Source organism: Thermochaetoides thermophila (genome assembly GCF_000221225.1).
Source record: "Thermochaetoides thermophila DSM 1495 unplaced genomic scaffold scf7180000011822, whole genome shotgun sequence".
Taxonomy (NCBI): Eukaryota; Fungi; Ascomycota; class Sordariomycetes; order Sordariales; family Chaetomiaceae; genus Thermochaetoides; species Thermochaetoides thermophila.
Window position 1 is genome coordinate 693574 of NW_006383038.1, and position 27305 is coordinate 720878.

General features: G+C 53.1%; 4 protein-coding genes across 4 annotated transcripts; all 4 read left to right on the forward strand.

The window, feature by feature from the left end:
* Positions 1–745: 745 nt before the first annotated feature.
* CTHT_0066360 (glutathione S-transferase-like protein) lies at positions 746–1565 on the forward strand (the record flags this gene model as incomplete). The annotated part of the gene is made up of 4 exons (XM_006696870.1): positions 746–780; positions 878–1035; positions 1242–1413; positions 1481–1565. 4 exons carry the CDS (start codon positions 746–748, stop codon positions 1563–1565), a joined length of 450 nt encoding a protein of 149 aa, XP_006696933.1.
* Positions 1566–2668: 1103 nt separating this feature from the next.
* On the forward strand, positions 2669–5238 carry CTHT_0066370 (uncharacterized protein; the record flags this gene model as incomplete). Its single annotated transcript, XM_006696871.1, has 5 exons — positions 2669–2761; positions 2819–2949; positions 3027–3798; positions 3852–4946; positions 5008–5238. 5 exons carry the CDS (start codon positions 2669–2671, stop codon positions 5236–5238), a joined length of 2322 nt encoding a protein of 773 aa, XP_006696934.1.
* A 755-nt stretch (positions 5239–5993) lies between these two features.
* On the forward strand, positions 5994–6877 carry CTHT_0066380 (60S ribosomal protein uL11; the record flags this gene model as incomplete). The annotated part of the gene is made up of 5 exons (XM_006696872.1): positions 5994–5997; positions 6064–6097; positions 6243–6363; positions 6482–6806; positions 6864–6877. The coding sequence occupies 5 exons, from the start codon at positions 5994–5996 to the stop codon at positions 6875–6877; spliced, it is 498 nt and encodes a 165-aa protein (XP_006696935.1).
* A 5190-nt stretch (positions 6878–12067) lies between these two features.
* On the forward strand, positions 12068–17111 carry CTHT_0066390 (transferase-like protein; the record flags this gene model as incomplete). Its single annotated transcript, XM_006696873.1, has 4 exons — positions 12068–13674; positions 13732–15714; positions 15775–16387; positions 16449–17111. The coding sequence occupies 4 exons, from the start codon at positions 12068–12070 to the stop codon at positions 17109–17111; spliced, it is 4866 nt and encodes a 1621-aa protein (XP_006696936.1).
* Between the last annotated feature and the right edge of the window lie 10194 nt (positions 17112–27305).

Sequence of the window (27305 nt, forward strand, 5' to 3'; positions counted from 1 at the left end):
TGATGATGCTGTTGAGGGTGTTGAGGATGGTAGTTTTGACATGTATGATGTGTGATAGCCAAGACTACGAGGGGAAGACCCCATGGCGCAATCTGCCGCGATGGTGGTTAGTCGCCTTCATCAGCCCTACGAACCCTGGAGGGGACCTAAAGTAGCCTCTTTAAAAGAGGTCCACTGCCCCGGGACTGACTCTCGGGAGCTCCAGCGAGGTCCCCTTGCACCATCTCTACACCGTCGTCGATCTTCTGCTGCACGCCCGCCCTGAACCTGTCGGATATCCGGCCACATCAACCTCCAGCAGCCGTTACGCACGTGTTGGTATTCCATTTTGAAAGCACAACCCAATACTTTAACACCAGATGTGACATCGGAGTCGGCCTAATCCGCAGGGCTCGCGGCGACTTTCTTGTGCTCGGCTCTCGGAGCTTTTGACGTCCGTGCAGCCCACTGCACGGAGCAATCCATGGACCCCAGCCCAGCACCAGCGTGTCGATTGGCCCCAATCCATCCCCAGACGGGAAAAGACGCGATGTGGCCAGGATTCAGCAACCAGGTTACGACCTGTTTACGCAACAAACAAGGGAAGGTAGAAGCCAATAGAAGGCTATCGACGCTAACAAATCTTATTTCAACGTCTTCTGTTTCCATCTAGAGCCTCGTTCTACCTCTCCGCAGCCAAAAAACGATCGCTTTTCATTCCATTCCAAATTCTACAGTCGCGCTTGAGACCAAAGACCCCGCCAAAATGCCCACTGTTGTCACCGTTCCGGACGAATACGGGTAAGCTCCCTCCCATGCCAGGACAAATATGGGGATCACCGTGACCCATGCCGTGGTGGTCTCAGTGCTTTGTTTACATGCTGATCTGAGCCGCCAGCTACGTCCTCCTTGCCGCCACTTCTACCTTCTTCGTCAATACCCTTCACGCAATCCTGACGGTCACGGCTCGCAAGGCTGCTGGTCAGAAGTACCCCATTGCCTATGCCAGCAACGAAGTGGCTGAGAAGGACCGGAAGGCCTATCTTTTCAACTGCGGTATGTGCTTGTCCCAGAGTAATGTTACCCTTTACCAAACTCTTTTGGGAAAGCAAACAATCTCATTGAGCTTTCACCGGAAAAGCTGTCTGAAGCCTAGCTTAGTCACCGTTCACAACCATGGGCACTTACCTCCCCACCACTACACAAGCGAACCATGCTGAATGATACAACATGCGTGTACTAACCTGCCACACGCTGTACAGCCCAGCGCGCTCATGCCAACTTTACTGAGAATCTGACGCCCTTCCTCGGCGCTCTGCTCATCGGTGGTCTCAAGTATCCCGATGCTGCTGCCGGCTTAGGCGCTACCTGGTCCCTCTGCCGCGCCGCGTATGCCATTGGCTACTCGAAGAAGGGCCCTGAGGGCCGTGTCATGTAAGTCTTTTGTTGTTACGTACTGCTCATGTCTAATCGGCGGCTCTTGCTAATGACCTGCGAACAGTGGCGGCACTATTGCTTCTCTGAGTGATCTGATCCTTAAGTTTATGGCTCTGTCTGCTGGTGTTGGTCTTGCGCTGGGTTGGTAAATGCGGCTCTGTACAGCTACACCTGTCCGTATGTGCGACTTGCTTGATTTAAACGTAAAGTATAGGGGTAATCAACAAAATGGTTAACACACGATTCGGGAACTGCTCTTGGTGCCTCCGTCTTTTTATGATCTTCCCCAAATACAGCTATTCCGAATATGCGTACAACCCGGCAACTTAGCAAAACATGCTGCCAAACAGAACTATCATTGTTGAAACAGAGCGTCGTCCAGTTGGTCAGGAAGTGTTGGTATGCAAGACTGATGAAGATACTTGCAGGTATCTATCCTGGATCAAGAAAATGAGCAGCCTGTTGGTTGAGGACTATGTATATAGAGGATGTAATTAAGAACCAAGAAAAACCCTCCACTGCAGCCGCGTCAAAAAGTCGTGAAAAACCTACCTATGTATCTGTCATCTCATAGACTCCTGAGTTGCAGCAGATCTCGTTCAAAGTTTGAGTTCTCGAGTTTCCTATCGACTTCGAGTTCTTGGCATTCCAGCATGTGAAGAGTGGGGAGCCTAACGCTGTTACGGATGGGGCAGTTCCAAGCCACACTTATATGCCCACCGTGCCACATCAAGCCACGATGCCAGGGGCTGTCGGTGGGGTGAGACCCAGATACGGTCCGGATCTGGAACCTGTCCTTTTCGAAGAGGGGACAGCAAGTCAACATCTCCTGCCGAGCTTTTGGGTGTCGAGCGTTCAAGAGAAAGTGGCCGCATCTCGCGCCCATAGTCTTTCTTCCTATCCTACTGACAGCCACGCAATCGACGCGACCACGTTCGCTCTCGATTGGCCTGGTCTCAAAAGAAAGTGAAAGCCACAAAAAAGTCAACGTTAGGTCACTATCCAACGAAGCTCCCCTGCGCCGAGGCCCGACCCCATCCCGCCCACCATCTGCGCACCCACTCGGAACTCCTGCAAGGTACACTTGCCGCTGCCATCGCGATGCCTTGCATCTTGCACAGAAGACTAATGTCAGCTAGGGTCTAGCGGTCCGCATTATTGCCGCCGATCGTTTGTCTTGCAGTCGTCCTATCTCCCACTCTTGAAGCACTTTCACAGACCACACCGCACGGATACATCACCGACAAACACCATGGACTACGACGCCCTTAAGGAGCAGTGGGGTGAAGTTGAGGATCGCGATGGCGTCCGCCTCAGCTGGAACGTGTTTCCAAGCTCTCGCATGGTCCGCCTGTCCTGTTATAAAAGCTGTTGTCCGCTCCAGAGCTAATGCGCTCCCCAGGAAGCCTCCCGACTGGTCGTCCCCATCGGCGCTCTCTATACTCCGCTGAAAGAGAAGCCTGATACTCCCCTGCTGCACTTCGAGCCCGTCACCTGCAAGCAGCCTTGCCGCTCGGTCTTGAACCCTTTCTGGTACGTTCCTCTCTGGAGCTCTCTTGGAACTCCATTATCAGCCCAATGGCTCAAGAGTCGCACTGACAACCTGACAGCCAAGTTGACGTTCGCGCGCGCATCTGGATCTGCCCGTTTTGCCTGTCGAGGAACCCGCTCCCTCCCCACTACAAGGACATCACCCCCAATGCGATTCCTCCTGAGCTGCACCCCTCCAACACAACCATCGAGTACAGACTTTCGCGCCCAGCTCCGAGCCCTCCAATCTTTCTCTATGTCGTTGACACCTGCCAGGAAGAGGACAGTCTTGCTGCCCTCAAGGAGTCTCTGATTATGAGCCTCAGTCTCTTGCCTGAGAACGCCTTGGTCGGTCTGATCACATTCGGCACTATGGCCCAGGTTCATGAGATCGGCTACACCGAATGTGCCAAGTCGTACGTGTTCCGCGGCAACAAGGAATACACGGCAAAGCAGGTCCAGGAGATGCTCGGTCTCTCGCAGCCTGCTCTGCGCCCCGGCATGCCCCCTCAGCCTGGCAGGCCTTTCCCTACGGGCCCGGCTTCTCGCTTCCTCCTCCCTGTCACCCAAGCTGAGTTCCAGCTTACCAAGGCTCTCGAGCAGCTGCAGAAGGACCCTTGGCCCGTCACGAGCGACCGCAGGCCCCTACGCTGCACTGGTGTCGCCCTCTCAGTAGCCGTTGGCCTGCTCGAGACTTCCTTCCAGAATGCTGGCGGCCGCATTATGCTCTTCGCTGGCGGTCCGGCCACCGAGGGTCCCGGCATGGTGGTTGGCCCTGAGTTAAGGGAACCTATTCGCTCTCACCACGACATTGATCGCGACAATGTCAAGTACTACAAGAAGGCCCTCAAGGTACGTATTTTCTTTCGCCCTTCTTTGCAAACGGGTGTGTTGACACCGCATAGTTCTATGACAACCTCGCCAAGCGGACAGCCCACAATGGCCACACTATCGATATCTTTGCCGGCTGCCTGGATCAGGTTGGTCTTCTTGAGATGAAGGGCCTGTGCAATTCGACGGGTGGCCACATGATCTTGACGGACAGTTTCACATCGTCCATGTTCAAGCAGTCATTCATCCGTATCTTTGAGAAGGATGCGGATGATAACCTCCTTATGGGCTTCAACGCTGTCCTTGAGGTGTTGACAACCAAGGAGCTGAAGGTCACCGGCCTCATCGGCCATGCCGTATCGCTTAACAAAAAGTCGACGTCGGTCGGCGAGACTGAGTGCGGTATCGGCAATACCTGCGCCTGGAAAATGTGTGGCATCGATCCCAAGTCGAGCTACGGTATCTACTTTGAGATCGCTCAAGGAGGTCCATCCCAGCATCAGCAGGCCCCGCAGAAGGCTATGATTCAATTCCTCACATACTACCAGCACTCGTCTGGCCAGTTCCACCTCCGTGTTACCACTATCGCACGGAATCTTAGTGGCCCGGCTGGTGACCCGGCGATTGCGCAGTCGTTCGACCAGGAGGCCGCGGCAGTCCTTATGTCCAGGATCGCGGTCTTCAAGGCCGAGGTCGATGATGGGCCAGACGTGCTCCGCTGGGTCGACCGGATGCTCATCAGGCTGTGTTCGCGGTTTGCCGACTACCGCAAGGACGACCCATCGTCCTTCCGCTTGGAGAAGAACTTTACCCTCTACCCGCAGTTCATGTTCCATCTGCGGAGAAGTCAATTCTTGCAGGTCTTCAATAACTCGCCAGACGAGACGGCCTTCTACCGCCACGTTCTCAATCACGAGGATGTTGGCAACTCCCTCATCATGATCCAGCCTACGCTGGATTCATACACCTTCGATCAGGAGGGCGGCGTCCCTGTGCTCCTGGACTCGACCTCGATTCAACCTACTCATATCCTTCTCCTGGATACCTTCTTCCACATCCTCATCTTCCACGGCGAGACCATCGCCGAGTGGAGGAAAGCTGGTTACCAGGATCAAGAAGGTTACGAGAACTTCCGCGCTCTTCTGGAGCAACCCAAGGAGGATGCAAGGGTAAGCTCAAGCCAAGCTCGCGTGGGTGTGACAGCAAATGGCTAACATAAACACTCTGTAGGAACTTATCGCCGATCGGTTCCCTCTTCCCCGTTTCATCGTCTGCGACCAGGGTGGCTCCCAGGCGCGCTTTCTCCTGTCCAAGCTTAACCCGTCTACTACACACACGTCGGGTGCTGGTGCCTACGGCGGTGTTGGCGCGGCAAGCGGGCAGACTATCTTCACGGATGATGTGTCCCTGCAAACGTTTATGGAGCATCTCATGAAGTTGGCCGTGAGCGGTACAAATTAGACGGTTGGGAAAGTGAGAGGGATGGAGTGTTATGTGAAGGTGTTATAATGGTTGACCAATATATTTAGAGTGGTGGAAAGTGTTGATTTGTGTGATTGTTTAGCGTCAGTGTTATTGAAAGTGGAATTCCCCTTTGCAGCGATGCAAAAGCTGTTTCTCTTGTGTCTGGTGAGTATCACCTGGTGAGTTCCCATCGATCGGTACAAGATCGCGCCTGACCCCACATCAGTTTCGTGTGGGCTGTGGCTTGATGTGACCCCTGGTTGACGGCTGCCGCACCGAAATGCCTGGTCGCTGAGTCCCTAAATGGACCCTGGGTGTTAAAAGTGCCAGTTCATTCAACCGCTGCATACAGCAACCATATAGCGAGATAAACCGAGTAAACTCATTCTAGAGGACAAAGTATGGTTTTTTTTCACTATATCTGACGAGATTTGGTCCAAATACTTACGGTCTCGCTGAATCAAGAGGTAAATTTTCCTTCTGTTCGATGAGCCGATACTAGCAGGTTTAACGGGCCAGGTACTCCTTTCGTCTTGGTATCAGCTGTAAAGGTGGGCTCTTAGCTCTAGCCACACCCACCCGTATTCCCCGCTCTCCCAAAAAAAAATCCAGCCACACATCCCAAAACTTTAGGGCAGCCAGGGAAAACCCACAACTGCGATTTTTTCGATTTCGCTGTCTTGATCCTCGGCACGGCTGCACCCCTTCCCACCAACACCATCCAAGTCCTCGTCTCTTAACCAGCCGCCAAGATGCGTAAGTTGTTGATTGTTGCTGCTGTTGTCGTTTTCTTACGGAATACTAATTCTGAGTATCGTGCAGCCCCGAAGTTTGACCCCAATGAGATCAAGATCATGTAAGGAGTTCCTCCTGAAAACACCACTACCCGCAGCGCCAGCAGCTCCAGCAATCCGAACTCTCTGAGACGATATAACGCGCTTTCTGGCAGCGACTCTGCGATGAGAAGATAGAATTGGAGCTAACAACGACGCCGTTCACAGCCACCTCCGGGCTACCGGTGGTGAGGTGGGTGCCTCTTCGGCCCTCGCCCCTAAGATCGGTCCTCTCGGTCTGTCGCCGAAGAAGGTCGGTGAAGATATCGCGAAGGCCACTGCCGATTGGGTACGCAAAATCCCTTTTCCGGACATAACAAACGAGTCTTGAGCCACGGGAACCGATGTTCTGACGAGAAGGCGTAATCCCCCTTTGGGGGATGTGACGCGCCGCGATTGCAATACAGAAGGGTCTCCGGGTGACGGTTCGCCTCACCATCCAGAACCGTCAGGCTCAAGTGTCGGTCGTGCCGACGGCCTCGGCGCTCATCATCCGGGCGCTCAAGGAGCCTCCTCGCGACCGCAAGAAGGAGAAGAACATTAAGCACAACAAGTCCGTCTCTCTGGACGAGATCATCGAGATTGCGAGGACGATGCGGTTCAAGTCCTTCTCCAAGGATCTTAAGGGTGGTGTGAAGGAGATTCTGGGCACTGCGTTCAGCGTTGGTTGCCAGGTCGATGGCAAGAGCCCGAAGGCCATCAGCGACGCGATTGAGGCGGGCGAAATCGACAGTACGTTCTACTGCCAGTTTCCATGCAATATGTGACCATGCTGACTATATGCCACAGTCCCTGATGAGTAAAATACTAGCTTACTCTTCTATGAATGGAAGGTCGGTTTGGGAATTCTTGGCATGTGATTAGGAGTTCAGGGCTTGCTTTGCATCAGGCTTGCCAGTCACGGCAAAACCAATCAAAAGAACGAATGTCATGGCCGAGTCTGTGATGGTCCGCCTGAGAGGGAGAGGCTTGTCGCCGGCACCTTTGATGCTAACCTGATCCCTACTTCCCCTTTTAGCGACGACGAGTCCCCCTATTTCATCCCTGGCTGTTCACTCCGGATATGACCGCTCTCCCATGGTCCATTCGGCTCTTTGTGTCCAGGAAGATTAATCGGCGTCCTACTACTCACCATGGCTTTCGTTGGCAGTCGTGCTGTGGAAGTTGAGGTCCATCATTTAGGTCGACATTCTTTCAAAGAAAAGCTTGCCCTTCTCCCTCCCAAACTGTCGAATTCCTGAGAACAGAGATAGTGCTTCTAAGAAGCATGGATTGCTCTGAACTGGTGGTTTGTCGTTGAAAATGGTTTTGACCGGTGACTCGGTGGACGCGTCAGTTTCTATCGACTTTCCAAAGCCAAAGGGTTTGAGAAGCTTGCTTCTGATCTAATCCTGCTTGTTGTTTGACTGCACTGTATTTTCGGTTGCTGTGCACGGTGACGCAAGCTTGTCATTTTTGCCACTTGTTCATGCTTCGTGATATTACCAGGAAAGTAAGCATTGGATGCGATTCATGTTCCATCCAGCGGCGCAGCACATCTTGGGTAGGGTCATCCAGATCCGGATGAGTGTGGATGGTTGAAGTTAAACCTTCCTTGATTGGGATGCCAATAGCTTTGTTGATAGCTTGGGCTTGGAGCTTTTAGAGAACCCGTAGGATTCAAAGAAATAACTCTTCAAAATCTCCCTATCATTTTGAAAACAGGTTGGCTTGGCATGGTCTTACGGTTAGACACGTCTTCAATAATTAAGACCCGGGAGTCTCAGCCAACGGAAGGAGCTCTATATGCACAGTGTCTGTAAAGCCCTTGAGTTTTCTACACATAACTTCTCCGTTGGTAACTATATGAGCAAAAGTAGGTTCTCTGGATGAGGTTTGAGTTGCCAGCATCTTATGCCCGCCCTTTAAGCAGAGCTCTGACGGTGATCATAATTTAAGCATTCCAGTTCCTGGGGGATCAGCCGCGGATATCGGTTTCGGAGCATGCGAAGTGTCTCGGTCGGTCTGGGAGAGATCTTGATGCCTTGTTCTAGGGAGCCTTGTCCCTCGGTTGGGTAAACGGTAGGCAGTCACCTTGTGGTGTTTGGAACTTGGAAGTGTTTCTCGTTCTCAAGAACTTGGTTCCTACATAGCTCTCGAGTTCGGTGGTTCATGATTATAATTTGAGAACCTGAGACGCGTTTGTCCTTTTTTTGAAGGGAGGGGGCCGACCCTTACATGTGCCACATCGATGAGTTACATGCATGGTTAGACTCATAGTACAGAGAGAGGGACATAATCAACATCCAATACAAAACGGTGAATAGGCAACTGAATCCTGGTCTTTCATATGTCATGTTCAATTGCTCCTGACTTCATGATGGAACAATTGAGACTGAGAATTTACGGAGCATTTTTGTTGAGTTGATTCAATGGGCTCACCATGATGATGAGCGTGATGAACATTTCTCGGCTGACAACACGTGTAAAAGTGGCTTTGCCCATACTGCGCTTGTTCCCCACACACCCCTCCTGAAACAGGGATGATTCCTGGGATCTTCATTTGGCTCGCCATGCAACTAGACCTTGGCGGTTCGATGGGTTACGTCTTGGAATCCTTCTTGTTCCGCAGCAGATGGGACATCATTTTGCGTGAGACCGCTTGACATAGCAATTTTTCTTGGGACACGCTTGATGTTACCATGATAGTCATATCCAAACTGCAGAGATCTGCCAGACAATATCTTGCCGAAAGCAAGGGAGGGAAAATGGGACATAAGATGGGATGCCGGCAGCACGGCATGGAAAATGGAAAAGCCAGGGCAGAAGCGGACCCACCCCCATGTCGGCCGGCCGTTGCTCGCACCTCCCAGAAGCGCAGCCAAGGCCAGGGTAAGGCGGGAGTGGCATGCCGGCCTTCCCTTTTTTTTCCCTCTTCTCTCCCCTCATTCCGGCGGCTGCACTGGTGATGATGTGTGTGCGTTTCTGTGGGTGTGCCATTCCTTGCTTCGGTGGGATTTTGGAGAAGGGGAATCCTCGCCCAGTGAGCTGGCTCGTCAACAAGATTGCCATTATCAAAAAAAGAACACAGCAACCAGTTTTTTGCCTGGATCGGGATTAAACAAGTGTGCCTTGGCCGTTGAGAGGCTGGCTTGGGTAAGGTTCTTTCAGCCAGTGGGCGTGTAGAGTCGGGCAATCCGCGGGGTGACTAGGCCAGGGATACCAGACTCGTTGGCTCAACTTGGCTGCTGGCTGGCTGGTTGGTATGTGGTGTGCCATGCAGGCGAACGGCATGTTTCTGATCTGCTGCGGTTCAGGACAAGCCATGGCGGCGCGGTGATGGGGTCTGTGGGTGGTGATCTGCTGCAGCAGGGCAAGCAGGCATGGCAAGCACACGACCAACGGCGGACGGATGACGACGAGTGGGAGGGCGTCGGCACGAACAGTTTGCCCTTTCTTTCCGACGCTCGTATCCCAGACGAAGCAGCGAGAGCAAGTCTGGATGATGAAGTCGGGCTGAAGGATGGAATGATGGGCGTACGATGACGCTCTGCCTGAGACTACACTGGTAGCTGTGCGACCAAGTCGCATCGCACGGAGGATGCGTGAAGTGGTGCAGCATGGCTGACTCTGTCTGACAGAGCAGACACTTTTTGGCGTCTTTTTGCACTCTTTTGGATGGCAACATGGACGAGAAAAGCCGCAGAGCGAGCAGGACTCTAAGGACGGCGACACACGCATCCGTAAACATGCATCACACATATCTTACACACCGCAAAACACGCCGTTTCGGCGACGCAATCCAGGGCGGCAGGTCATTGATCTGCCTTGCCGAGTCGTACAGAGATTGTCGCGGTGCAGTCTCCAGCGGCCATTCAGCGCCGCAACTGCGCTCCGGACGTCCCTTTACTTTGGTGAGTCTGTCCAGCCCAGAGTTCAAAGTCTGGGAGATCCAGAAGCATCGCTGGATTCCGCGAGTTCTTCGTCGAACATTGCCCGGCCTTCCCAGAATCATAGAGCCCCACGGCAGTGGGGCAAAAGAAATGGGATGGAATCTGGCACGAAGCATACAGAAACAACCCAAGATCCGTGATGCTCTTGTGCCGTACGAGTTCGTGCCGGTTGCCGTGGGTTTTGGTGCCATGGTGGGATGTATGGGTTTCCTGTTTCCCTAGGGGACCCGTTGACAATCCGTACAAATCCGTAGCGTGGCGATGGCTTGCTGGAGCGATTGATGAAAATGAAGACACGCAGCACACGAATGCAGTCAAATGCCACAGCCGTGGACGCACTCCATGTTGATCGCATGTAATCCGCATCCATCCATGTTCGGGAGGGTGACATGGCGTCGCGCGGCACACGCCTGACGACGGGCTGGAAAGGCAGTTCTGTGGTTCGGCCGGTAAAGGTGCGGTAAGGTTAGGGGGACATTGGCGATGCACGGCGATGCACTGCGATGCATCAGGGCCCTAGCGCGGCCCCAGTGGACGCCCTCAGCCTGGAGGGCAAGCTGCAATCCGCTAGCAGGCCTAGCCTGGGTACCAGTCGTTTAAGTTTGGCGGGCTGAATGGTGGGGACGGGCGGGCGCCGGAATGGTGGAGAGAATCCCAATCCAGTGGCCCAATGACCAGTGGCAGTGGCTCAGCGGCCATCGACCTGCCTGTTGACGAACCGGCAGTGTACCTAGATTCATAAGTACTGTGCTAGAAGGCAAAGTAAAGTAGAGGTATATAATGAGATGAATAGATAATCAACACATGTAGCCATGCCCTACCCTTCCTGCATCAAACTGCACGTCGGCGGCCAGTTGGTTCCGGGGAAGCAAACCGCAGACTGTTGTGTGCCCGATTGTGTTTGCGAAACTGGACATTTCCATTTTCGAAGCGGTGCTGTTTTTCTTTGGCCTGAGGCTGTTGGTAAGTCAGGTACATATCATACATACCAACAGAAACCCTGAAAGACGCAGCACGCCCACCCTTGTGCGCAGACGCTTGACTGCAAGCTTCCATCCTCCTCAACACCCTGCATTCCGTGCCCGACAAACCGACAAGAAAAAATAAAAGGAGAACGCTGTGTGAAGCAAGTCCGAAGAGGACGAACACCTGGAATCTGATTTTTGAATCTGTACCAAGGAAAGAGAAAGAAAAAGAAAGGGAAAGCACCAAAGCGAAGGCGCCCACTCCGACGCTTCGACAAACTTGGGGATCTGAGCCCACCCCGCGTTTCTCAGTTGCCCGGTGCCATCCCCGTTCCATCCAGGTTCACCCGGTTTGATCGCACACCTCTCTCGCGGCAACTCCAGATCCCAAGATCCATTCGTCCTCGTCTCTCTATTTCATCCGATTTCCCTCAATTCCTTCCCGCGACCGCGATCCTCATTCTCACATAGACTTTTCTGCAAACTTCCTGCACCCTCGCACATCCGACAACACTGAGGTTGTAATCGCCCGTGCGAAGAGAGAGAAAGAGGGGGGAGCAGACGAAGCAGGACTTCCGGGTTCTTCGATCGAGTCCCGCATTTTTCATCCGACAACAACGACCGACCTTCCTGCGAACCATTCACCGTCCGTTTCCATCGCTGGCTGGAACCGCGTTTGCAACACTGCGATTTCTACTGTGAGTTTCTGGGCGCCGCGCCGCTTTTGGCCGACTCTCTCGCCTCATCTCGCCTCCCCCGGTGATGAAGGACCGGCTTCTCGATGGCTGCTAAGCTCAACCCCGAGTTCGAGTCTTTGAACGAATCCGCCAGAGAATCCTGAGACTTCGAGTTCCTGCTTCGCGCTCGATCGATTCCTCCCGCTGCTCAGACTGCAGACTGCCCTGACCGGAACAGGGCAATGGTCAACCTTGTCTGATGTTCCAAGACATCAGGCACACCAGGCGGCTGCCCTTTACTTCGTCGCTCCTTTGATCATCGCAACCGCACTGTTTGCCTCGCATGGCCGAGTTGGGCCTATCCAATCGATTCTGTCGTTTCGTTCGGTCGTGGGTTCTGACTTAATGAAGCTGTCGCCATGCTGCCCCTCCTGCAGACACACCATACGGTGCAACCCCAATTCGACTTCTTCGGGTCTCATCAACCCCATCATCTACGGTCAGACTATGCGTATCCTCATCATGCTCATCATTCATTAAACCAGTCGAGTGCCCGTGCAGTCCCGACTCGCAGCATTCCGTACGGCCACGGTTTGAGTCTGCACCGTTACAGCAACAGCCTTTCTAGGATTGGCGCTCAAGATCCGGCTGAGCACTCTCTGAGGCGTAAAACCCCCAGTGGGACCATCGACAATGGCTACGACGGGTCGCTGGGCAGCCTGGCCTCCGGGCCTCCTCCCTTGAAGCATATGATCGTGCCTGCCTCGACGGCTAATATCTTCCCGACCGCTGTGGCTCAACGGGCTGCCCCTCCACAAACCACCGAGCAATCCATCGTGCAGAGGCAGCAGCAACAGGACTCGGCCCAAGCTGCTTGGCCTCAGCCCTTCGCGCAACCTCAGCCAGCTGCCAGAGTCGGCCACGGGAACGAAACTTTGAACGGTTCCGCGGCGATGCCAAGGGCGTGGCCCGGAAGTGGTATCATGGACACAAGGCTGGCAAACAGCTCGGTGGGCTTCCTGCAGCAGCCCGGCTCCCGTCACAGCTTCCATTCCGTCCCTGACATGCAGACCTTGCTTGGACCGGGCTTCCAACAACCCTTGTCCCAACCGATATTCAATCCGGCAGGCTGCCAGCAGCAGCCTGCCAACTGGAGAGATAGCGGCTTCGGATACCGGCCTGCCGTCCCTATGCCAAATGGTTTCGCTCCTCCGAACCCAGCCGACAGCGTCTTTATGCCCGCACAGGCTCCTCCACTACCCGGTGGTCTGGTCAACCCACCGGGATTGGGTCAACCTCAACAATTTGGCATTGTGATGCCAAGCCACCCCCCCATTGACGATGGCTTCTCACGCTATAACCAAAGCCACTTGGCTCAACAGAATGTCGCACAGAACCAGCGGATGCCCATATCATTCGCTCAAATCCATTCTGGCGGGACTTATCCTCAGGGATATGCATCAGGGACTGTCGAACCGCATTCCCCAGCTGGCTTCCGCGAACGAGTCCTCCAGCAAGCCCACAGGGCGTATAGCGAGCTGTTGACATACATCAGTGCGAAGCGGTCGAATCAAGCAGCACACGCCAGCTCTGTTGCTTCGAAGTCTCAGTCTAAGCTGATGGTCTATCCAAAGGCCTCCGCAGCTCCCGGAACTTTTGTAAGCCGACCACGGACTTATGTTGCCCCGAGCAATCAGGTCGCGAGCTATGCGCAGCAAATGGAAGTTCAGGCATATGCTGCTAGGCGCCAGTCCTGGGTGGATAGTGCCAGTAATATGCTGTCTGGACAGGCTTCCTATGGCAATACAACGTCCTACATTACTACAGCACATCAGATGCAATTCCCTGATGCCAGTTCGCCCGTTGCGAATGCAAAGAGCTCTCTGGAGCTCATCCACTCGCTTTGTGAGCAAAGTGGTTGGAAGTGGATTGAAGGGATGCTCCTGGGTGGCTGCTTGCAGTATGGCTTAGAGCGTTATGAACAAGCCCTGGAGTGGTTTAGGAGAATTGTGAGCCTCGACCCAAGGTAAGTACCTCTTAGTTCTCCAGAGAACATCGGACGCATTGGGCTAACAGCTGCTAGTCACGTCGAGGCCATCTCCAACATTGCGGCAACGCTTTACTGCATGAATAGATTAGATGAAGCAGAACAACATTGGCTGCGAGCCATCGAACTTCGTCCAAGCTACCTAGAAGCAGCGGAGCATCTGGTATCTATCCTGTGCGCAGCGCATAGAAACCACAACGCCATCGAAAGGATTGAGTATGTTCAACGTCTCTTGCGGCTCCCAAGGCCGGATGTCCCCGTCGACCATTCTGTCGAGTCTGCCAGCGAAGCCGATACTGCTTCTACCGTGACAGCTGCCGAGGAAGCTCCGGATCATTATCTGCTAGATTCCGACAAAACCGACAGTCCTGAGCAGCGCTTTGCCTTGACTGCTGAAGACAAGGCACCAGGCTTTGGTTCGAGTGGCTATGCCATTCCCGGGAGCGAGAACGGTCGGATGTGCCTGCTTATTCACACGAAAGGAAATCTCTTGTATGCGATGAAGGACATCAACCGTGCGTCGGATGCTTTTGAAGAGGTGATCCGGATCAGTACTGGCGGAGTCCACGGAGTGAAATCCCTGATTAGGAAGATTCAGAGCTCCCTGTCACCATGCGACCCTCTGACCGGCCAGCTGCGGTCTTCGTCTCAAGGGGGCATTAGTGCGCCGCTCCTGCTCCCGCCGAGCAAGGCCAAGATGACGGCTCAACATGTCTTTTCCTCTACCGGTGGCCAGCTGCCTGGCTTTCAATACATACCCGAAGGGCCACACAAGAGATCAGCGGTGGCAACGACCAGTAACTCACTCTTATCATTGGCAAAGATCTTCCAGGATGCGATGTCAAATACTGGGCCCGCACCCACGCTCAACCGTCAGCCTGCAAGTGTCGGGGACATCCTGGCCCTTTACTACCTCTCCATGTCGCTTCAAGAGAGCCCCTCCACTGCGAACAACGTCGGCATTTTGCTTGCGGGCATTCAGCAAACGATACCGCTCCAGCAACTTACCCCAGATGAACTCAAGGTCTGCCAGACCATTCATGGAATCGTCCCTGGAAGTGGTCTTCACCTTGCTCTATGTTACTACAGCCATGGTCTACAGCTCGATAAGAACCATGTGCATCTCCACACGAATCTCGGCAGCTTGCTCAAGGATGTTGGGCACCTTGACATGGCAATCTCCATGTACGAGAAGGCTGTCCAGTGCGATGGAACCTTTGATATTGCCCTGACAAATCTGGCAAACGCTGTGAAGGACAGAGGAAGGATAGGCGAAGCAATCAACTATTATAAGCGGGCTGTGGCTGCGAATCCCGACTTTGCCGAGGCTATTTGCGGCCTGTCAACTGCGCTTGGCTCTGTCTGCGACTGGAAGGGCCGTGGAGGTGTCTTACTTGAAGGTGGCAAATATGATCGTTGGCATGTCGACGACAAAGGCATGCTACTGGATGCTAGGATTCAGGGACAGAGCAGCGGGCTGATGAAGCGGGTCATTGACACAGTTGCTCGTCAGCTGAGGGAATCATCGCTTTGGGGATGCGGCTACCTGCAACAGCACACCATTACGCAGCTGGCCGCGCAGCTCAGGGAGGCCGGTGCTCTCCTCACAGATCCTGGACTGGACTTGGAGACTCGGCTGAAGGAATGGGCTGGACGTCCGTACGAAGGCTATCGGATACTGCGTCTGGTTGAGCGTTCGACACGCGCGGCCATGCGCTTGTGGTATCTCGACAAGCTTAATGGCGTAACATCACACCCTGGATACCGCCGACCCAAGCCCCCTGCCAACCTCCCTATTCCATCGGCCCCTACCGTCCTCCCTTTCCACACATTTACCTGTCCCTTGCCGGCAAAGGAGGTCCGGATGATCTCCCAGAGGAATGCATGGAGGATATCCTTCTCCACGCTAAGGTCCCCATGGATACCATCCGTTGTGTACGAGCCGCCAGATCCGCCGAATCCCCATCTGAATGTCGGATATGTATCTTCGGACTTCAATAACCACCCATTAGCTCACTTGTTAGTGCCCCTATCCCTGCTTTTTCTATGTCGTCTTGGTGGTGAAGCTAACTGGTATAGGATGCAATCCGTCTTTGGCATGCACAACCCCCGCCGCGTGAAGGCTTTTTGCTATGCCACTTCACCAAGCGATAACTCGATACACCGCCAGCAGATTGAGCGTGAAGCGCCAGTATTCCGCGATGTAAGCAGTTGGTCGTCAGAGCGTCTAGTCGAGCAGATCGTCAAGGACAAGATTCACATCCTGGTAAACCTGAACGGGTACACTCGCGGCGCACGCAACGAGATCTTTGCGGCCCGCCCAGCTCCGATCCAAATGTCTTTCATGGGCTTTGCTGGCACGCTTGGAGCTGAATGGTGTGACTATCTGCTCGCTGACACGACGGCCGTTCCTCCCTCAACGCTACGCCCGCATCGCAGCAACCTCAACCTTGAGGATGTTTTCCGTGACGAGGCCGATGCTGACACGGAGGGCTGGATTTACTCGGAAAACCTCATTTACTGCCGCGAGACGTTCTTCTGCTGCGACCATGCCCAGAGCGCCGATGGCTGTCGCAACCGCGACGCCACGTGGGATCAGGAAGCCCTCGAACGCTGGAAGATGCGCAAAAAACTGTTCCCTGATCTGCCCGATGATGCTGTTATCTTAGGGAACTTCAACCAACTGTACAAGGTATGACAGCCTTTCTCACTTTTCGAGCCTGACGCTCATGTGTATGCTGACCTTTTTCTAGATCGACCCGACCACGTTCCGTACGTGGCTGCGCATCCTGGCCGCTTGTCCCAAGGCTTATCTATGGCTTCTTCGCTTCCCAGACCTTGGCGAGAGGAACCTCATGGAGACTGCTCGCGCCTGGTCAGGCAATGCGGTGGCCTCTCGCATCAGGTTCACCGATGTGGCGCCGAAGCAGGATCACATTTCACGAGCCAAGGTCTGTGACCTGTTCCTCGATACTCCAGAGTGCAACGCCCACACCACTGCTGCCGACGTGCTGTGGAGCAGCACCCCATTGCTCACCCTGCCACGGTATCCATACAAGATGTGCTCGCGCATGGCCGCGTCTATCTTGCGTGGGGCGCTGCCGCGCGGCCCGCTGGGGGACCAGGCTGCCCGCGAGTTGGTATGTGCAGATGAGAGGGAATACGAGGAGCGCGCGGTTGCATTGGCGAATGGCATGTCGTGGAAAAGGATCTACTACGTAGACTCCAGCACGGGCGGCAGTAACTATTACTGTGAACCTGTGGGCCGGCTGGGAGAACTCAGGAGGTTGTTGTTCGAAAGCAAGTGGAACTGTGCGCTGTTTGACACGCGCAGGTGGGTCAGGGATCTAGAAGAAGCTTATGAAAAGGCCTGGAGGAACTGGGTTGAGGGAATTCCTGGGGATATTTGGCTTTGAGCCTGAGAAACAAAAAGGATAAAACGAAGTGGAGAGGGAAATGATTGGGCCTGTTATTCCTGTAAGGGGATGACAGGCTGATCAAACGGAATTAGTTGGCGGCTGTGGGTTGAGGCAGTAATGAACCAGAGATGGTGGCCGCTGATGACGAGGGTTGAGTTATGAGGTTCTTTAGCAGTGGGATCTTATTGGAATGGATGGGTAATGGGTTGGCTGGGCAGTGCCGGCGTGTTTCTCCAGATCTTATTATCTATGGGTTATAACATTGGGTTGAACTGGGCTGGGATGGGGCTTAGACTTGCTTATTTTGTCTTTATGTCCTTGTCATGTTTCGTACTTGACCCTTGAGTCGGTACGGGTTATTGTTGTCTTGTTAGCAAGACGGTTTTTTTCTGGACGGCTTGTGCTGGATAAGTGGCTTACTCATCCAGCCTGGCTCATTTTCTTTTGTTTTCTTCTTCGCTATTCTTTACTGGAGGGATACCTATCACTAAAAGCTGCTTTACTTATTTAATCTCTGGTGTGCTATTGCTCCGGAGAGAATATTCAACATGTATCACCCCCCCCCTTTGGACTGAACTAGCATGTGCTAGTGATGACGCCAATGGTTGGATGGTAGTGTTTTGAGTTTCATTAGCTCCCTCCGTACGGTAAGGCATGGATCCAGCTTAACCTGGCAATGGTTTTGGTCTAGCATAAAGCTTAGTCTTTGATCTCAGTGGGATGGTCGGGGGTCCGGGTTCTCTCAGGCAAAACGGGGTTGTTTTGGCATATAACATGACTGGCAAGCGAACTTTGACGGATTCGGACGCATACTCTTGGGCTTCGGCGGCATAGTTTGGATATCAACTACCTGTCCACCACCCATCTAAACACCATTTGACTTGTTTATGAGTTTCACACGCTTTACGGTAATCACTGGCTTCGTCAGAAATCTCAGCTCCTAGTCTGGGACTGGGAACATGGTACTTGGGTTTCTTGAGCAGATATCATGATAGCAAACCCCCAACGGACGGACGGGTTGGGCGAAGTCGGTAGCATTCTCTAGACTCCAAGTTGAAGTTGTCTCAACAACGTCTAGGGCCTGCTCTAGCACCGGCATCTCAATTGGATGTACCCACCCACTTCTCGCATTCTTCATTCCCTTGAAGCCGTCGTTGATCACACAAGAGCTTCGTCCAGCTCAATGCTAAACATCACAAGTGCAAACGATGGGCTCAACAAAGGAAAGTTTATATGCAGCGGTTAAGTAATCTCGTTCCTTGTTTCATTTGAGAGCTCGGCCTTCACCATAAACAATGAGCTTCCGCGGCAGAGCTACAGCTTAGGACGGACTGCCTGTTCGTCCTAAGGGTCCAAACTTCTTCCATAGATCCCTAAACTCTGTAGTCCACTCAAGCAACGGACCTCGCGAGTCAAACATGTTTCTCACGCTGCTACCAGCGTTATGCTTCTGTTACAACTTTGAACATGGCCTTGCTAAAGAATGATTATGCTCATCAGGAAAAAAGAGCATGTTTGATTCATACATATTTTGAACCCTAACCCTTCGCCAACCGTTTCCCTCTGTAATCCGCTAAGGCAAAGCGATGTGTGGAGCTTTGATTGGTGTCGCCGTTTGTCAAAAGTCGAAGGATGGATTCAGGACATTACATTCAGATATTCCCATCAAGGATTCTGCCAGCCACCTGTGGGTTTCCTTCTCATTGCAGAGGGCTGGCAGGCCCATATCGGTTCAGCTGCGATATGTTGGAAGCGCAAATTTCCTTCCCTGTCCAACCACAGTAGGGACCTGACCTGGTCCCAGGCCTGGGTTCGAAACACTCAGTGCCAGGGTACCCAAGACTTAGTGATTCGGAACAACAGCCCAACACAGTCGTACAAAAACGGGAATTATCCCATTTTCTTATCCGCCTTGGATGCCAAGGAGATCACACTCACCTCGGTCGTCTCTCTTCGAACCCTTCGAGTGCTGTCTTGGTGTGCTGCATGTCTGGAAGCGAAGGGGATGCCGAAAGATCCAAGTGATGCAATGCGTGTCATCCCGTCTCTTGCCAACTGGGTCAACATTCCGCAGAATGTCTATCTTGGGTAGATGCGGGCTGTCTTTGTCTCTTTTTTTGTTCTCTTTCAGAATTCCTTAACTCTTTCGAGAGATGTCGAACAAAATAAAGAAGGTTGCATCTATCAAATCATATCCATGTAGTCACATCATTAAGCTAGTGGCTTGGGTTAGAGACACTGAACGAAACCATGGAACTATACGTAGTCAACTCCGAGAAACCTTACACCTCTCTGCAGCCATTCTACAAATCAACTCCGGCTCATGATGTAGTGTATGCAGTCTCATCCCCGAGGGTTAGTATGATTTTGGGCCTCAACCCATACCCTGTCTCGATTCATTCTTTTATTCTCTCTCAACAACACACGCAGAAGCAATCTTGGTATGAGGGGTTATTGGTGCAAGAGCTAGTTGGGTTGGTTTTTTGGGGGGGAGGGGGGGGGGATCGACATTGGTAGGTCAGCAGGTAAGTCGCAATGTTCAAGACTATGATGCCCTGCTTCCTTGTGACCAGTCTGCGGTAGGCAACTTGCTACCTTGCAGTGTATACCTCCATGATAAGGAAAAATGGCATTCTGTTCTGCGTTCTATCATCTTATTGTGAGCTTGAGGGTCATGAGGATATGAGACATCCTACTTCTCCACCGGAGCTATTCCTTTTGCACTTGCAGCCTGGTCTGATGACAAAGCAGAACAGGTTGGAAAACAGGAAAGATACCCGGTTGGCTGTCCACGCGGAGATGGAGGGGAGACGACAGAGAAGGCCAGATATAGGTTGGATCGGTCAGGATGTTACCATGGCAGCAGCAGTGTGGTGAGGATGGCAGGCAAATGAGGGACTAGAAGGAATAGTGAAGGAACGGCAAACAAGATCCGTGCGAGGGTGTACCAATGATGATGAACCGGTTACTAGGCGACAAAGAAGTGAGACAGCGCCAGTGACACCCACCAAGTCTTCCCCTATCTATCCGTCCAAGTCTTGGATCAGGATCTGAGGAAGTCCCAGTTGATGTTTGGCTTGATCTCTTCTGGAAGTGCAATTAGGGCTGGAAGCAATCCCACCGACTACCTTGGGAGAATGCAGTAGCACGTTGATACACAACTTTATGGCCTTTGGTCAGCAGACCGGTCTTGTTTGGCCTCCTTCCCTCAAAAGGAACTCGGGACAGAGAAGCCGTTAAAGAAGAAGCAGCTCTGAAGTAAGACACGGTAATGGGCTCGGAAGACGGACCGGGATCACCAAGTTCCAATTGAGTGGATGAGAGACGTCGGCTGCTGGTCGTGTGCAGATGCTTGCTTGAGCAATTTTATGGAGGGGAGGGCTCGGAAAAGAGAATGCCGATACTGGTGCGATGGGTGAAGAAGATGGCCTATCATGGATATGCTCTGAACGGCCCCTTGGATTGGCCATTCGACGAAGTACAGAGAGCCTGTGTCCATGGAATTTGATATGATACACTCGCCCATAGGGAAAGTTCCAAGGAGTTCATATCGAAAGTGTGTTGATGTATCGAGAAAAAAAAAACTGAGACGTGCGTTATTTGTTGCTTGTCTACTTCATCGTGGCCGGAGAAGGAATCTATTGCTAGTACGTATCAACGGCATCGAGGAGGACAGCTGGATGTGAACACGCCCGGCTTCCTAGTTCAGCCGACGTCATTCCTATGTCCATAAGAGCTAGGAAGATCATCGGGATTCCAGATAATCATGTCCGATATACCTCTCAATCCTGGCCCTTCTCTCCTGGGGACGCCTCTCTATCCTTATCCCGTCTTGATCAAGGCAAGGCAGGATCAGACGCGCGTTTCCATACATCATGCGGGTCAACCAAAACGGATGAGCACCGGATGGGCCACGCCTGAAACCAAATGCCTCTCTAGGAGTGCATACGGGAAGGATAATGGTGAATTGCAGGTCGGGAAGGACTCCAAGGTGTCTGCTGGGGGGCATTGCCGCCTACTCAAGGCCACTGAGGCTCAAGTCCGAGGCCGGCCCTCGATAAATGAGAGACATACATGCAGCAAGCAATGCTCACTATCGAAGCCTAGGGCTGTATGGTCCCGAAAGAAGGGGAAGAGGGAGTCCTTTGCAAGACTTTTCCTCACAGGGCACTTACGAACTGCCGTTATGACGGCAGAAGTGTAGGGTCAGTGCTGCATGTGTCCAAGCGATATCACTGATTTGGAAGGACAGAAGCCAAGGGTGTTTCCGATGAGGGAACTTTTGCGTCCATATGTGGATGGGCGTATGTGATGTACGCACGTCCCAACGACATACGCAACAAGCCACGTCACGACTCCACGATCGATCCTCGTCCACTCACACTCAAAAGATGAGCAACGGCATGGCCTGAACCAGCTCCGTGCGTATAAATTATCTAGCAGGGGACTATCAACCTCAAGGAATTGAACGAAATTGAGGCAAGGAAGCTATGAGTGTGTCAACCTTAGAGAAGCCTGCATCACAGGGCAACAATGACATTGAACTGAAGGATACCCAATATAGGTAGTTCAGCTTATGGCTTTCTTGTTCTCTGAGAAGAGCTAGTGTGTACTGTACAGAAGAACGGATCGCGTATGTAACATGTCTATCACCTTCCCTACGCGGTGCAAGTATGTAGTCTAACCTAAGCCTGGCGGCTTCTGCGGCCACGATACATGGCCCACCAGCCGTTGGAAAGGACCTGTTTGTCTGCATTGAATGTCTCGGAGGTGTGTGGACATCCTTCCCTGATTCTCCAACAGCCTGCCAGCCTTCGAAAACGCCAAAGAGACAAGAATGCAGCCAAGCCTTTTGGTTTGTCTCACCCAGCACAACGGCCACAATACGGGACCAGCATCTCATATTCCGCGGGTAAGGATGGAGGAAAGATTCTTCCCTGTGTAGGCGGCGAAGGATGAGAATAAACTCTTTGACAGGGCGTAACCCATCAATTAGCAACCTGCAGTTGGAAGCGCCCAGTCAGAGAGGCTTTGTGTGAAATGAATGTCAGGAGCTGTCTGGTGACAGCACCACCCAAGCACGGCTTTGTTTGCGAACTAACCCTAGCCATGAGGGATAGTTCTTCTTCGTCAACATCGCCTGAGGATCTGAACGGTCCCAAAGTCCAGGAACTTTGCACTCATTTGCGAGGGTCAGCATGCCGACCTTGCCTTGAGATATTGAAGAGCCTTTCCAGGAGGCGGGTCTGGATGTCTAGCTGAATAGGGTTGGACGTTGGGGATAGGACCCAACGGATTGGTCGGAAAGATCAGCGAGGCTGATTTGGCGGCATTGGCACGGCGAGATGCAGGTGCATCGACCACGCACTCTTGCGATGCGTGAGTTACTGCTGCTGCTGCTGCTGCTGTTTCCCGTGGGGCATCGGGCTTTGGTCCCTTCACCTCGTGCAGCAAAACGGACGCGGCTCCCTGTTGATGGCGTTGAGACTATGCCGCTAACCGGCGCAGTGCGGGCACCAAAGCTCAAGGAGAAGCTGTTTTTGCCCACACGTGAAGTGTAGTGTTGTGTTGACGGGGCGTGGCACAGATGATGCTTTGATGGCGCTGAATTTCCATTCTTCACACATTGCTATCATTCTCGTTAATGTAGTGCAGAACTTTGCTGTCGCAAATAGGGCTTTTTGTTGTTGGTTTGTTCTGAACCCAGTGGCCTCGGAAAAGCTTCCTACCCAGCTAATGACCTCTTGTCCACAGCCTAGGTCACCTGTGTGGATTAGCGAGAATATTGCACCTGCACGATTATATTACCTTTCTATTTTTGACTACTCTGATATGAACTACGTCAACCCCAGACCTATAAGTTACTAGTTATATGACTTCGTATGAAGTGCGGAAAACCTACAAGTAGGCACAAGGAGCCCACACTTACACCTAAGACGTTGCATCGTGCGAGCCCATCCCGTCTCCCGTCTCCCGACTCCCATTCCCTTGGGAAGGGGGAGCGTGTTCTGGTGGTATGGCCATGCGAGCAAAGACTAACAGGAATTTCAATACAACCCTGCCTACTAGAAGGACGTGCGGAGGATGGGACGAAGAGATATCGAGCAGACATAAGGCTCCCAGGAGACGTGATGGGTAATTCCGTATGAGATCATTAACGACACTTATACACACAGTAAGCACTATCCGCGGACTGTGCAGCAAGTATGTAGGTATTTCATACCCAACGTTTGCCCCGGCGGCGAGGATCACACAATCGCGGAGAGTGCCGTATTTCTGCCAGGGGCCCTGCCAAACCATTTCTCCATAGCCAAAAGCCAAGGCCCAGAGCGTCCCGATTGGGGCATCGGGCATTGAACGTCAGCTGAAAACTCGCTAGATTTGACCAGGAAAGGCTAAAACGGCCCAGTTCGTGCCAACGAGGGCGGGGGCGCGGGCGGGCTAGGTGCGCCACTGGCGATCTGCCATCGATGATTGGGCGCCTCCGACCCGACGCTGTGTGACAACGGTTTTTGCGCGAACGCTAAGACGTTTGGGCGGGCGGATCGCTCCCTTTCCCGGTCCCAGGTCGCCGAGTCGGGCTTTAGCCACATCGTGGGAGGAGCCCGAGTCGCTGGAACGAGCCTCGAGTCGATTGAACGGGGCATTGGCCACGACAGGTGGCGGACGCAACCGTTGGCGGGTCACGACGACGGTGATGATGGCGATGGGGCGAAGACGAAACGTTGACGATCGAGATCATCTGCTACTCTTCCCGCCGACAGGAGTGCAAGCGGCCGTCTTGCTAACACTCCATCCACTGATTGTCAGCCAGCAAGAAACCTACCGTAGGTGGCCGCCGGTCGAACGGGTCTCACCCCGTTGCGTTCTGCTCTTCCTTTGCGGAATCGCTCCAGGGTAAGAGTGTCCAGTTTGCGAGTCGCTCACCTGGGGCCACGAGGGAAGGATGGAGACGTGTGGGCAGATTATTCGCTGCAAGGCCACGAGCCTACGAGCCTACTTCACTGATCACCCCGCGGCTGCTGCTGTCGCAGTGTCAGCTCAGCTCCCTGGGCACGGCTCGCCAACACTAGGGGCGAGGCAATGACGGTCTGGCTGGCGAATAGGAATGCGACGGTCAGCGGGACGATCATGCAGGCCAGCTGCGCGGGACAGCAGAGCCCACCTCTCCATCAGCGGCTTTCCCCATCCACCATCCACCACGATGTCGTTGGATGTACCGTTGTAATTCCGGCATGCGCGTGTGCTGCTTCCGGCGGGGCCTGCCACCTTTACGAATGCCACCCCAAGTTCGTCGAACTCAAAAGTAGCCTACACAGCAGCTTCAGAGACTAAGACCGCCTTCATTTGGTCTCTACCTTGTATTTGCTGCAATGGTAAACAGAGAGGCAAGGATTGACTCGGCATTTTAATGAGAGTCCGAACAGTCGGCATCTTGAGTTGTCGTTGTTTGTTGCGCAGCTGACGGGGTGTTGAGGGCGACAGTACGTGCCGTGATGCTACCTACTCCGTAGCAACGCTGATGAGCTGTTTGGACTTGGAGATGACCCTGACGAGGCGTCCGTAAGATCTTACAAAAACCCTCGTGGCACAGCCAGCATTATGATCAATGCAGCGCCCCAGGCAAGAGCAGCAACTTAAAGGCAGGCGAAACATAACATGGAACCGCTAAGGAAGGGAAAAAGCAAGTGTTAACCGTAAGACTTGCGAGGCTGAGTGGAAGAGGGGCAGGCGAGCGTTGCCCCTCATCAGTCTTCGCTTGCTGCATGTTGCATGACGTGGGGACAGTTCGTTGGAGCGCAACGTCATTGGACAAACTTTAGACAAAGAAAATTTAGATGAAGGTAAGCTCAAAGCATGCTAATAAAAATCAACCCAGAGTTGCTGCGGCCATCAAGAACCATACTATTTCGGACCAATCCTTGGTTCGTCTGGTGATCGTGAAACAGGTTGTTTCTCTCTCTCTCTCTCTCTCTCTCTCTCTCCCTCTACCTCTCTCTTTCTCTCTGACTTGTTATCCACAGGCCAAGGCATGCATGTACGTCGAGATATCCAAGAATAGGATTTTGCTGTCGTATGCAATCCCGCTGTTGCAAACCCGGTTGTGTGTCTTCGCTGCTTTTTGTCATGGTTTCAAGAACATGATTGGCCCGGATTGCGTTCATAGCTGGGGAGACGGAGGTGCCAAACCAAACAATCCGTACTTGAGGAAACGAGTTCTATTCGATACCAAAAGACTTGGCGATCTCCCGTCCATGCAACTTTGCCCCGCTCCTCGAGCTCCATCGACAGACACCATGCTACCCTTCGAAACGTGGAGCGCTCCGCGCGGCGACTTGCTTTCCAAACTGGGTTGGAGAGGTTGCAGCGGGCTCACTCCAGCATCCAGCAGTCTGGAGAGGATGCTGTTGCGCGGCGCTCGCTGTTAATGTCCTTTTTGATTGCTGGTTGCAACCCAAGAAAATCACAGCTTTTTTTCTGAGAAAAAAAAAACATTGCTTCAAAACGACTTCTTGCTGGCACTAGCTTCTTAGCGTTTGATAGCTACCTGCTGACCAGAGTGCCCCTATGCCTCTCTGGGTTGAAGCTGCATGGGACTTGTCGCCGCACGGTGCGCTACGTACGCCGTTCTGGGGATGGGAAGTCAGCGCTATGTGCACTAGGCGCCGTTGCAAGTCAACCAACCCCTGAACCTGCATTTAGCCGGTCGGGAAACCCAAGTGAATGGGTCGCTGGGACAGCCACCCGCAAGGATCAGCACTGACCGATTTGTTGGGTCGTGGATCAAGGCCCTGAGGCCTGGGCCTGGGACCCAGATCTCGACCAGAGATCGCCAGTCTGACGACGTTTGACAGCTGGAAACGAGGGCAATGCCGGGTTGTGATGCACTGTTAAAGACAACTTCCAGCTGTTTCAATATCTGTGATGGACTCTCGTTCACATCTGACAGGTGGCTGCAAACTCGGCTGCACCATGCGAAGAAGCTTGCTTGTTTTCCACGGCCCACAGCTGTCTTCAACCCCGTTCCCTTGAAACTGGCTGTTATTAGTGGCATATCTGAGAGGCATTCTGCAGCTAATCTATTGCACGGAGCCTTGATAGTAACTAGCAAAATGAGCACTCCTTCAAACTATCCGTAAAGCCACCCTACATCATGTAAGTAGGCAGTCCGTAGCAGTAACTAAGCCCCCAAAAGCAAAACAAAGATGAATACGACCCAGTACCATGTTTTCGCGAACGTGCCGTCCTTTAGCAGCCGCGCCTTGCCGAGGGTATTGTGCTGGTAATTGTTTGTTGTAACCTCGACTCAGCTCCGGGTGGCCGCGATGCCATGTGGCTTTTCAGCCTCGACCAGATCCTGCTCCCTCAGCCCACAAAAAGTACCCAAGGAGAAGGGACCCGGTGCCAGCCGGCTGGGAGCGTCTTGCCCCGCTTCTTTGTTCGGTTAACTTCAGCTGTGTCGTCATGATTCGTCGTCCACGCGGGATGACAGATAATCTTCACCGCTCGATGCAGATACTGTGGGCAGATTGGAGAACATAGCCCTAAGTCCTTGCTTATACTACATTTGCTATAGGCCCCTATCATCCCAAAACATCGGTTAAAGGATCTCGTCATCGCCCCGGCATGCTGCGCCAGAGGGCCTCCGGAGATACGCAGAGGGGGCAGATGTGTGTAAAGTGCCGTACAGATTTGAACCCCGCCCTGCAAGCCATCCAAAGAAAGCAACACCTCAGGATCGGGTGGGGCAGCTGTCGGCAACGTATTTGCGTCTTATGCTGCATTGTCGGACGCTGGATGGCCGTGAAAGAGGGGGAGCCTGCCAAGGCCATGGGAAGGGCGGGAGCAACGGAGGGACCCGCGGTGCGCAGGCCAACGAACGGACTACTATACGCTCCTCTACGAACCGAGGTCGTACTGCGCATGGTCTGTCACGCAGCACAACCAGATCCCATGCGGGCTCTTACCAGGAGAGAGAATTGCGGACTGCCACACTGACTCTTAGATGAACAGCACGCCCTGGCCGAATTGTTGGACAAACTGGCCGTCCAGGGTGAAAAATCCACTAAAGGTCCGGCACGCTCTTAACCTCATGAACATGCTACAATATGCTTGCTGTTTTCTCATGTGCTCCGGTTTTCTTCCGGCAGGTTGGCTAGGTTGATGGACGGAGAGTGAACGTCGGGGGTG